We start from the raw sequence: 12,108 nt of genomic DNA on the forward strand, positions 1-12,108 counted from the left end.
CAATCTAAAAACCAACTTCACTAAAAAATGTATTTTTAAATAGTGAGTTCAAACACTCCAAACTCCAGCTCTCAAAGGGAAACTGCACTTTAAGAATATTTAAAGGTAGCCCCCATGTTAACCCATAAAAGAGAGGCCTTGCAACAGTGAAAAACAAATTTGGCAGTATTTCACTGTTAGGACATGTAAAACCCATCAGTACACGTCCCACCTTTATCATACACTGCACCCTGCACATGGGTCTACCTGGGACCTACCTTAGGGTACCTTACATGTATAAAAAGGGAAGGTTTAGGCCTGGCAAGTGGGTACACTTGCCAAGTCGAATTGGCAGTTTAAAACTGCACGTTTATGGGGCTACTCATGTGGGTGGCACAATCAGTGCTACAGGCATACTAGTAGTGTTTGATTTACATGCCCCGGGCGCCTCTAGTGCACTTCACAAGGGACTTACTAGTAAATCAAATATGGCAATCATGGAAAAGCCAATTACACATACAATTTTACATAGGGAGCACTTGCACTTTAGCACTGGTTAGCAGTGGTAAAGTGCCCAGAGTAACAAAAACAGATAAAACAGAGTCCTGCACATAGCAACAACCTGAGAAGAAGAGGCAAAAAGTTAGTGGAGACCACACCAAGGATGCCAGGTCTAACAGAAGAAGTTGGAGAGGTTGTTACAGAGATCTTGTGTGATGGTTTGAGTTGCGGCTGAAGTGTTAATGAATTCCTTGACAATGGCGGAAAGTTCCTTGCAGTTGTTGGGAGCTAGATGCGATTCTCAAGGCAAGAGTCTTTTTCTTGGTCTGTTTTTGCTTTCTCTCCCTTTTTGTTTAAGCATTGGCAAGGGCCAAGCAGCACCCAAAAAAACATGGTGAAACAAAACAAGCATAGACAAAGCCAAAAGGCTGGCAGCAACCACCAGATTGATTGGCTTTGACAATGCCTATTTTATCATCTGTTGATGAGTTAATACTAACCCAAGTACCTCTCTTGCAACTTTCTACTGCTCATGCCCAGTCAGTCACGAGACAAAGATGCCCCGGGTTTATACTCACAAAAAGGCTCACAAGATATCTAGGTCCATCCAGTTTCTGTAAGTTACGCAGGGTACATTCGGCCGCCCAATGCCCTGAGCTGTACGACAGTTACCACAAGACGTCTCTGCTCAACCAAGTCCTGCTCAAACCAAAGTTTTGTCATCAGAGTAAGCAAAAAGAAAGAAATTGGATAAAATATGCATAACCCAGTTATTGAAGGTTTTATGGAAGATGGTGCTAAAACTTACAGGCAGGCCTGTGTAGAAGGCATTTAAGAAACATTTTGCAGACGGTAGTCAATACATTGTGTTGCTGACAAGACATGCAAAGGACATCAAGTTTATTTGGCAGACCAGATGCCATTTGGGAAATAGATGACAGCTGCTTGCAAGAAGGGCAAATCAGAAATTTTTATCTGACATTAAAAAGAGAAAAAATAACCAAATTCTGACCTCTCATCATAGCAAAACTGCGCTTGCTAGCCTAAAATAGACGTATTCAATCTACAATTCATTATAAAATACCCGACAAAGCTGCTCCCTGAATTTACACTGTAGCAGGATTTTAAGAATTTTAGCCCAAATCTGCCGATTTTTCCTAAAAATAGGAAAGCCTGTTTTATGGCCCGGGTGTGCTTATGAGCGCCAAACTGGTGCTAATTTATCCTGATTTTAAACAATATATTAGACTTTAAAGGCAACCTCATGCCTATTTATTGGATATAGGTATACTTTTCAGAATTTCCCTCTAAATCTGCATTTTATTAATTCATAAAAGAACTATACAATTGCATCTTAAACTAGGGAACAGAAACACCGTCACATAGTGAGGATGCCGTGCTTGGTTAGACAGGTGAATGTAGCGCATCGAGAGCACAGAACCGTCAGGAGCTAGGTATGAGGTTAGAGCCCCTCTAGGGCAGCCCCTGCAGCCTGTGCTGCACTTGTGTGAGGCCGGGTGCATGAAGTCCCCTGGAAGGGCTGGAGAAGAGGAGGTGGGAGGTAATTATTTGTAAGTTCTCTGTGTCTCTAGACACAGGCAACTTTCTGATGCGCCTATAAATAGGTCATTTTACCAAGCTGTTCAAGGAGCGTTAGTGTGACCAGCTTTAGTAGGCGAATCTGGCATTTGCATCTGAAAGGCTATATCTGTCCTCTCACCCACTGGGGGCTTAACCCGTGGCTGCCTGCCATGGAAAAATGGCAGAAAGCCAAGAACTACATTTTATTATGTATTTTACAACTCGGCGCTTTGGCACAACAGCAGATTACCAACACCTATTGTTTTTTTAACCAACAGCATTTTGCATTGCGGGGTCTGTAGTTTTCCTTCAGCAGGTTTCATTACTGGATCAAAACCCCAGCATGCAGAGATGTTAGCAAAATGTCAACATTGGCTGCAGATGTTACGCATGGAATGCAGGCACTTATCAGCCATGTTTTAAAATGTTATAAACTTGCCCATTCCATTTGAAAAACACTTGTTTATGCATAAAACGAATAGTAAACTCTGCTCGCTTATTTTGTGAGGGTTCGCTCTTTGAATCACTTCATGAATTAAAACAAGCATTGGAAATACGAATCTATCTTTCTTTATGTGTAGTAGAAAGTGTTATATCAAGTTTCACAACACTTTAAAGTTAGACAATGGACAGCCACAGGGCACACTTCCCTAACACAAATAATGCGGCCAGGTGGCAGCAGCAGAAAGAATATCACACATCAGGACAGGTACAACAGAGGTATTCAACGCACTTAAGAGTGAATGAGAGGTATTAAAGAACTGTTGTATAAAATAAACGTACTGGATGAGAATGCTCACCTACCTAATGCAGTATAATTTATCAGTGGATGCCATATATTGCACTGGGAAGCATTCAAGGGTACTAGTGTCCACTGGATATATAGGGCCTGATTCTAACTTTGGAGGACGGTGTTAAACCGTCCCAAAAGTGGCGGATATACCACCTACCGTATTACGAGTCCATTATATCCTATGGAACTCGTAATACGGTAGGTGGTATATCCGCCACTTTTGGGACGGTTTAACACCGTCCTCCAAAGTTAGAATCAGGCCCATAGTCTCCTGGTTATGGGTTCCCTAGTTCGGGTGAGGCTATGTCACTTATGTCGACATTTATGTACTCACTTTGTTAAACTGTCAGACCAATATTATCATTTTATGAAGGTGAACTAGAAATGTTTTTACTGTGGTCTCGTTACCACCTGATTGAAAAAAGGATGGTTGAGCAATGGACCCTACTTCTCTTTCCCATCAACATGTTTTGGTGCTTGAATACTGCCCCTTTGGGCTCAGACATCTTCCCTAGGAATATTGGTATCTTCCATCAAATACTGAGAAACAATCACTGCTTCATAGGGCATGTTCACCAGCGTCAGCAGGGGGAGGGGCATTAAGGCACGCCTCACATGAGGCTATTGGTGAGGTTCTCAGTATGCAGCATGTTTTCCAGGGCGAGTCATTGTAATCACAGCCAGCTCTATTCACAGCCTGCTCTATAAAACATACCAGGCCGATACAGACAAGCCACTCTCGTGACTGGTTTTGGACAGCAGGAGTGCATAGGCCTTGAGACCGGGAAGCATACGCCCAACACCAATACATCTCCTGCCTCACTGCAATAGGGTAGTGGTAGTCATGCGGTGACCATCCGGTCCCATGATTCTCCACCACCCCATCTGTGTAGCTTCCAGTCTGGAAACTCAGTACTATGAAGGCTTCAGGGAACAGCCCTTAGCTCAGCCTGGGCCTCCCAGACTTCTGAACATGGTGGTGACTGTCATATTACTTATTTCCGAGGTAAAAACTTTTACATACAAAAGTGGATTTTGGATTATTCACTTAAGAAGCTTAGATTATATCACTTCTCTGAGTGGCCTTTCTGCTATGACAATTTTATTAATGACTTAAGAGACAATTCAATTGTCTTGTTTACTCTAAAAAAAGCCTATTACTTTATAGATGGAGCAACATTATGGTGTATTAAGCCATACACAAGAAAGGTTGCTGTCCAATGTGCAACTTTAACTATTTCAAGGTGCTCTCAAATATAGTGTTCATGGAAAAGGGGGCACAGTGGAGAAAAGTAATTGCTTAGAGTAATTGTTTAGTCTAGCTTAGAAACTGGAACTGAAACACGTTTTTATTGGACTTTGTGTAATTCAGATCCTTAATGGATACCACATTGTTTCCCCTTTTTGCATCGAAGAACATTGTATTAGTGAACCAAGAGTCAGGTTGGTGTCCTTATGCCTCCTATACAAGGCCATTAGTGCTGTCATTGCTGGAGCAACACTATAGAATATTAATCCACACACAAGAGAGGGTTTTGTAAAGTGCACACCCCAAACAAAATTATTTCAAGTTGCTCGCTGAGATGTTCACTGGAAAGAAAACAAAGGGAAAAAATTCATTGCCCTGAGTCACACAGCTTGGCCCAAGTGGGATTGAAATTTGAGTTTCTGGGTCTGGGCGCTGCAACTAGTTTTGTCCTGGGTCCAATAAAAGCTTCTGACTGGTCTGGGCATGTTATGCAAGGATATTAAAAGTATCTTTTGATTCTTATAAATCGTGGCAACAGCAGTGGAAACACCCCTCATCATAGCACTCTGGGCAGAAACAGTGCAAGCATCACTCCTTTAGAGGACATGTACAGTCAGCGCAAGCAGATACAAAGTTGACAACAGCAAAGCAAGCTTCCCTCTCCCACAGAAGACAATTAAGTACAATCTTCCACTTCCTCAGAACAGATCCAGCATTGCAAAGCTGGGCAAGCTTTCATTAGAACAATTAAGGCATGAGTGGCGTAGGTTAGAAACAGATTTCTGGAACAGGTGCTTAGCTCACTGAGAGGAGTGTTTAGCTGGATGAGTGAGTGAATATGAAAGTTCGTATACCTTTTTCCCTTAGCTGATATTCCACGTCAGCACCCTGAAAATCCTGCTGCAGTCACTCCGAGACCTGTTATTATTGAGTCTTTTTTCCACCTATTGAGAAATTCAGCAACCTAGATGGTCATTGTTATTTGGAACAGCATCACCACAGTATCACAAGTAACTGTGCTCTAGACAGGAACACAGGTGTCAGCCTCTTCGAAAAGATTTTCCATGCAAGTGCATCAGATTATGTGCAGCCTCGGTGCTGCAACTGTTCAAAATGTTGAGGGTTCAGGTGTTTAAAAGTATTACTAGAGGGAAGGCATCCAAGTTATAATTGAAATTGTCATTTTATTGCAAAACCCCCCTTTTCGGCATCTGATCCTGGGTAAAAATTACCTCACGTACGTTTTCCTTCGACTGCGTACTGTTCACTAAGTTGCAAGACCAATGTACGCAAGGTTTTCCCTCGCTTGTGAAAAGGTGCCCATGACCTCCACATCTGTCCACTTTTTGTGTATTACGCAATTTCAATGTTAATAGCGTGGCGCACACAGGGAGAGCTCTTGGGCACTGACTTGTGGTGGGGCGCCTGTTTGCAAGTATATTATAGTTTTCAAAGCACTTGCGTCCCCCCCCTCCAGCAATTTTCAGGCAACAATAAAAATGTCAAGATATTGTCAGTGATTAATGTTCTTCCTGGAGAGATTATAGTTTTGTCTTGTGAAAGTTTTGACTCATCTCAAGGTAGCGCAGAGGGTTAATATGCCTGCTGCAAAGAACGTGTACCATGCAGATCACAAAGTGCACATAATGCAAATAGGTCAGTGGGTTACTGCTTTTGTCAGAGAGGTCCTTTGTTTACATGAAGTTTATAATTTAAAATTGTAATATAGAACAGTGAGCTATTAGCTGTCATCAAAGAGCCAAATGCAAACTGCAAGGCATAGATTAGAGAATTATGATTTTTTCCCCAGTCTTTCATTATCCTACTAATTTTGCAAAAAGGGTTCATTTGGGTAGAAATCAATTCTTATTATTGAAACCCCCAACCATGGTGTTACGTTTTAAATTCTGAGTGTGTTCTTCTCCAGACCAAGCATTCTTTAACTATACTACCTACCAGTTTGGCTGACATGGGACTCCTACACCTTGTGGTCCTCTGTCTTATGTAACATTTCCAATACAGTGATTTACACACATATGATTCACTGCCTCTGTGTAATGAGTGTGTGATGTAAAGTGCTCTGATACCTTATATTGGTATGAGAGGCACTATAAAACTAATTAAATGCATCTGAGAGAGAGTGGTTATGGAGACGAGGGGCACTCAAAGTGCGGTTGTGAGGGAATCCGTGGCAGAGGTGGACATTGAGGGTGCGAACAAACATTTTTGCACTGGGCGCCACCAGCGCTAGGCCCTGAGCGCACGCGCCTGCTCCAAATGACAGCCATTAATAGCATAACTACTGAAGGGAACAGAGACATAGGCAGTTCATGGAAAACACAAGACAGTCCTGTTTTAGAAGTTTTCATTATTTAAAATACAAAACCCTCGGTCAGCGTTATATAACGACACAGTACAAGCAAAACATGTTTGTGGTTATTGAATGCTTCTGGGAGGAGAGGCAGGGCGGCATTAAGAGCCTCAGCATTGATCTTCAGCAGTTCTCGAGGATGTTCCTGGCAGGTGTCTGCTGTTCCCTTCTTTGGTGACGGTGAATACTATTAATTCCATCCGGGGGAGTTGACAGAAAGTGGTATTTCAATAAGTAATACAGAGTAACAAATGTTTAAAAAACAAAAGTAATCTTTTCTTTTTTTTTTAAGTCTGCAAACTTTTAAGAACTCTAAACTGTATTAGGTTTATCCAAATGCGTTGCACATGGGAGTTGGAAATAATAAAATGATTGCACGCTCCACCGGCCATGTCCCCAGCCTTTAATCACCGCGTGTAGACGACTCTGATGTACAAAACACTCTCCTAAAATAGTGGTCTAGGCAGGTGTCTTTCTGAAAGAGTTCTTATTCCAGCCATGGCATGGACATGTGGGTTCTCCCAGGAAGAGGCTTGGCCAGCCATTCATCTCTCTGGAGTCGATAGTGGTTACAATTCATCCTTCTTCTTCCGAATGAGATTTATCACTAATTCTTTGATCTGAGGTTTGATTTCCTCCACAGAGACCGTAGGACCCCAAGCGTTCACCACCTTCCCGTCAGTGTTCACCAAATACTTCCAGAAGTTCCAATCAGGCTCCTTGTTGGAAGATTCTTTCAGAGAAAACACAATAGATGAATGAAGGTCAGATTTAAAACACACAGTGACATCTACATTTCACATTTTCCAACCGGATTGAAGGCTTGGGACACGGGTAAAACTCCCACTCGGTTGGGAGGAGGGTACAAGTGGGCTGGGAGGAGGGCACAAGTGGGCTGGGAGGAGGGCACAAGTGGGCTGGGAGGAGGGCACAAGTGGGCTGGGAGGAGGGCACAAGTGGGCTAGGAGCAGGGCACAAGTGGGCTGGGAGAAAGGCACAAGTGGGCTGGGAGAAAGGCACAAGTGGGCTGGGAGAAAGGCACAAGTGGGCTGAGGGCAGGGCAGAAATGGGCTGTGAGCAAACCCCAAGTGGGCTGGGAGCAGGGCACAAGTGGGATGGTGGGTTGGGAGCAGGGCACAAGTGGGCTGGGAGCAGGGCACAAGTGGGCTGGGAGCAGGGCACAAGTGGGATGGTGGGTTGGGAGCAGGGCACAAGTGGGCTGGGAGCAGGGCACAAGTGGGCTGGGAGCAGGGCACAAGTGGGCTAGCAGGGCACAAGTGGGATGACAGCAGGGCTCCGGTGGGCTGGGAGCAGGCCACAAGTGGGCTGACAGCAGGGCAGAGTGAGATGGTGGGTTGGTGGGTTGGAAGCAGGGTACACGTGGGCTGAGAGAGGGGCTCAAGTGGGCTGAGAGCAGGACACAAGAGGGCTGGGGGAAGGGCACAAGAGGGCTGGGGGAAGGGCACAAGTGGGATGGTTTGTTGGGAGCAGGGCACACTTGGGATGGGAGAGGAGCACAACTGGGCTAGGAGCAAGGCACAAGTGGGCTGAGAGCAGGGACCAAAAAAGTAACATACAATGCTGTGGTTTTTTTTTTACATTCAAGTAGGAAACATCCGGATGTGACATGTTTTACCACTAGATAAGTTGTCATAATCATGCTGCTGATATAGAACTCTAGAAGCAAACGTGCCTGTTCTTGCAACTGAACCACAATTGCACAATACTGCTGGTCTAACTAAAAAAACAGTCTTTAAGACGGACTCAAATTATTTGGGAACCGAGAAATGAAGTCTCAAATTATCAGAATAGCGTTTCACAGACTAACTTCCTGACTGAGGAAACTCTGCCTGCCTAGTTTGTTCCTGGTCCCCTATCTGGTCTCCACTTTGAGCCTCGGTGGCTCCTGGTTCCCTCTGTCATGCAATAATACGTGTAGAACTTAGATTACCTCTACAACTTGCCACACTTTTGATATGTGTTAATACCCTTCTAGCTGTATCTTGTTGTTTATCATGTGCCTCAGTCTTATAACTACAACACATAATTGCACAGTAGAAATAGGTAATATTGTAAGACAGGCAATATTTTAAGATTCCCAAAAACACTGTGCCCTGGCAATATCTTTAGTTCTCTTTCCTGAGTTTTGGGACCGCACATTACATTTTTGTAATTCTTATTCTTAGTTACACATTACAGGTATTCACACTGAGGCACCTGAGACTTTTGGTCAAGTGTTGGAGCCAGGATTAGAACCCAGGTCTCCAGGGGGAAACCCGGCAACAAAGTTAGTGGATCCAATCTCTGCGTAAAACTTTAGCCGAGAGCTTTTGCTGGAAAACCTCTGATCTGGAAAACAGCTCCGTGGCCACAAGGAATGTCTGTATCTATCGTTATAAGAAAAAAAGTTTAACTCGAAGTTTTCACTACTGACAACTCAAAAATGTGCCCAGCGACTGACTGGACTTGGTCCAGTGGATTCAGCCTATAGACTAAATGACCAGCTTTAATCTATAGAATACTGATCAGTTGTCTGGAATATCCAGCACCGGCTTGCTGAAATATACAAACGCCTTCCTAGAGATTAAAATGTGGGAGATAAAGCTCATATTTTTTTCATTATGAGAAATCCCCAGATTATACATTCATAAACAATGTTCACAAACTCGCCAGTTGGATTGTAAACATCCTGCATTTCACACGGTGCTCATACATCAGTCATTTTACACCTTCTCAGGGGGGGAGAGCCCTTGACCAAATGGACCCCTGAACTGCAGTGGTTTGTGCATATACTGTCTAAATCATACAAAGAGAAGCTGGTTTTGCACAATGAGAGAGATTTTTTTTTAAACAATTCACTATTGATGAAGTCTCTCTTCTGGGTACTAATAGAGTGATATCGACAAAAATATTTTGTTTCATTTATGGAAAGTGACGTGGTATTGTAAGGTGCAGTTAATTTGTTTTAAAAATGGGGGTTAAAAAAGAAACATACTGAGGAATGTTTTACGCTCTAATGGTTTAGAATCACAGTAGACACAACTTTAGAATTATTTTGAGGGTTCTCCTGCGGATTGAAGAGTGGTTAAAAATAACTAGTCCTCTTTTTTAACATCAATAATACTGTATGTTTAGAATGGATGGACACTTCAACGCTTGTTTATATATGATGGTTCACGGTCATCTAAGACTATCCCTGTTACAAGGTTTAACATCTTTTAAAAATAATATTTTTGCAAAAACCCTTAATGGTCAAATAAATGCAACGATTCAGTCTTTAAGAAAAAATGCGTAAAAAGTTAAAAGGCCCACCAAATGCTTTTCTTCTGGCTTTCCAATCAAGATATGAATCTTTTGGAAAAACAAAACGGAAAAAGAGAAAAATCCTATCTGACCCATCCACCCACCGCTCCCTCAAAAGAAAAACATAGAAACCTAGATTTTTGCCTCTAAAACCCCATTCGCAAACTCTCAAACTAACTCAGCCAGAACCTGATAAAAACCTATTTGAAACAATCGAACAGCAACCATCAAACCAACCACTGTTTAAAAAAAAGACACAATTAAGATCAGAGACGAGTTTGAGCTGTATAATCTCAAAAATAATATAGTAGCTAGCACCCTCTAAATATATAACTCCTTGGTTCGATTTCAGTCCCATCACGGATGAGATCATGACTGGTACTGCTTCTGGTACCAAACCAGCATATATAAACTATCTTTCCTTCCCCCGCTGTCCAAAGAACTCTGTCATACTCTACTTCTTCACAGGTTAAAGTTGACAAACTACTCCAAGCTAAATATTTGGGGGCCAGCTATACAAAGGTTTTTTGAGGTTGCAAATGGGCCAATTCACAGAATCTTCTCAGAAATCTCCTTTTAAAGTGCACGGTGAATGATATTCCCTTCAATTAAGATATCTGGGTCTAAAATTGGACAACAAGCTGTCAATTAGTTGCCCTGATGCACTTTATTCCCATGAAAAATGTATTGTTGTTGTTATGTTATGCTGATTTGTTAAGCCCAGTGTGTAGTTTTGTGGTGCCCAAGGTGCTTATACGAAAAGCCAAATCTTAAGCTTCTTTTGGAACTCAAGAAGTGAGGAAGAGGCTCTGATGTGTAGAGGGTGGGTGTTCCATAGCTTGGGTGCGATGTAGGAGAATGAGCGACCCCTAGTTTTGCTTTTGCAGATGTGGGGAATGTGCAAGTTAGAGTGAGGCAGAACGTGGGTGTCTGGTACATTGGTGAAAGTGTATGTGGCTGTTCAGGTATTCTGGTCCTGTGTTATGTAGGGCAAGTGACTGCACTTGTGAATGGGCAGCCACTGAAGCTTCCTGAGATGCGGTATGATGTATCTTTGGAGGAGCAAAAAGCATAAAGACACATCACATCGAAGCAATAGAGAGTCCTCTTAACACACTACGTCCGGCAGCTAAGGTGGGCACTAGAATTGCGTGCAACATCCTACAATCATGTTTACAAGGATTATAAGATGTTGGTTTAGTGAATTGTCCTTACCTAAACAAAACTCCAATAATAGGATTTTTCGTGAAATGTTATATAACGAAATATGTGAACTCTAGAAAAATGCAAAAAGAGGATTATAAAATCCTTTCACATTTTTTGTGGGTTTGTGTTTAAAGAACTGGATGAATTTATCCACACGGGTGGTCATCCAAATGTTAGAAATAACTGTGAAAGAAAGAGCGTTTTAGCCCAATAATCACAGATGCATTATGGAGGGCCGAAATGTTTACTTGTGGGTTTAACCCATCAGGACTCCCCTTTTGCTCTGTAGTTGTATGTATGTCCATGTTCCATAGGGGTAATTTGGCTACCCCATATTCTCTTCCAGGATCTATGCAGGCACCAATCTTTTGTAGTCTATGTATCAAAGCACTCGGGGACCTACGGATCTCAAAAATCTTTTCACTAATATGATTACGATACCCAAGTGTCTCTGAAGTTTGGCTCCTCCAAATCCACCAGTATCTTAACAGCCAATTTCCAAAGTATTTGGAAATGGATGACTCAAACAACAATGAAAGTTAATGTTTTAAAATCCTAACTCCAACTCCTCACCCAAAATCGAATTATTCGCTAAAAGATTAATCTTCATAGAAAGCCCAGATATAATTCCTAAAAGAGTTACTTGACCCAAATTACTGGACGTTGTCTTTGGCGAAAAACGCCACATAAATTCACATATCCGGACAAAGGCAAAACTGGCCAAATCCCACCTAAGCATATCAGAAACCTCAAAGACTTTCTATCTAAATACAATCTCAAGGTGGTAGTAGAAGCACTAATTATCTCTCACCTAGAAAATTGAGACTTTACCTTCAGGTCTCCCTAAAACAGCTTATGCTCCTCAAAAATCTCTACCTGCCTCTGTTGCCTGGATCCTGTGCAACTCAAAGTCTGGCCAAAAGCTATACCTCACTCCACTGCTCAGCTTTTGAATAACTTAAAATCATCGGGAAACTTCACGCCATTTGTCACACCACTTTCATTCATGCATCTGTTTCAAAAAACATTCCTCGTTCACAAAGCCTTGAGGTTTTAATCCTCCAACCACCTGATACAGAAACCCGCTACATGCATTGGCAATCGCAATCTCAGAACCTCAAACAA

General features: G+C 42.4%; 1 protein-coding gene across 1 annotated transcript in view; it reads right to left on the reverse strand.

Annotated features, from left to right (window-relative positions):
* Positions 1-6,451: 6,451 nt before the first annotated feature.
* The window catches only part of GPX7 (glutathione peroxidase 7), a 105,405-nt gene continuing 99,748 nt past the window's right edge, over positions 6,452-12,108 (reverse strand). Inside the window, exon 3 of the mRNA XM_069232660.1 lies at positions 6,452-7,207. Within this exon, the coding sequence (XP_069088761.1) occupies positions 7,044-7,207 (164 nt within the window). The 3' untranslated portion in view covers positions 6,452-7,043. The remainder of the gene's footprint in view (positions 7,208-12,108) is intronic.

Source organism: Pleurodeles waltl, chromosome 4_2, assembly GCF_031143425.1.
Source record: "Pleurodeles waltl isolate 20211129_DDA chromosome 4_2, aPleWal1.hap1.20221129, whole genome shotgun sequence".
Taxonomy (NCBI): Eukaryota; Metazoa; Chordata; class Amphibia; order Caudata; family Salamandridae; genus Pleurodeles; species Pleurodeles waltl.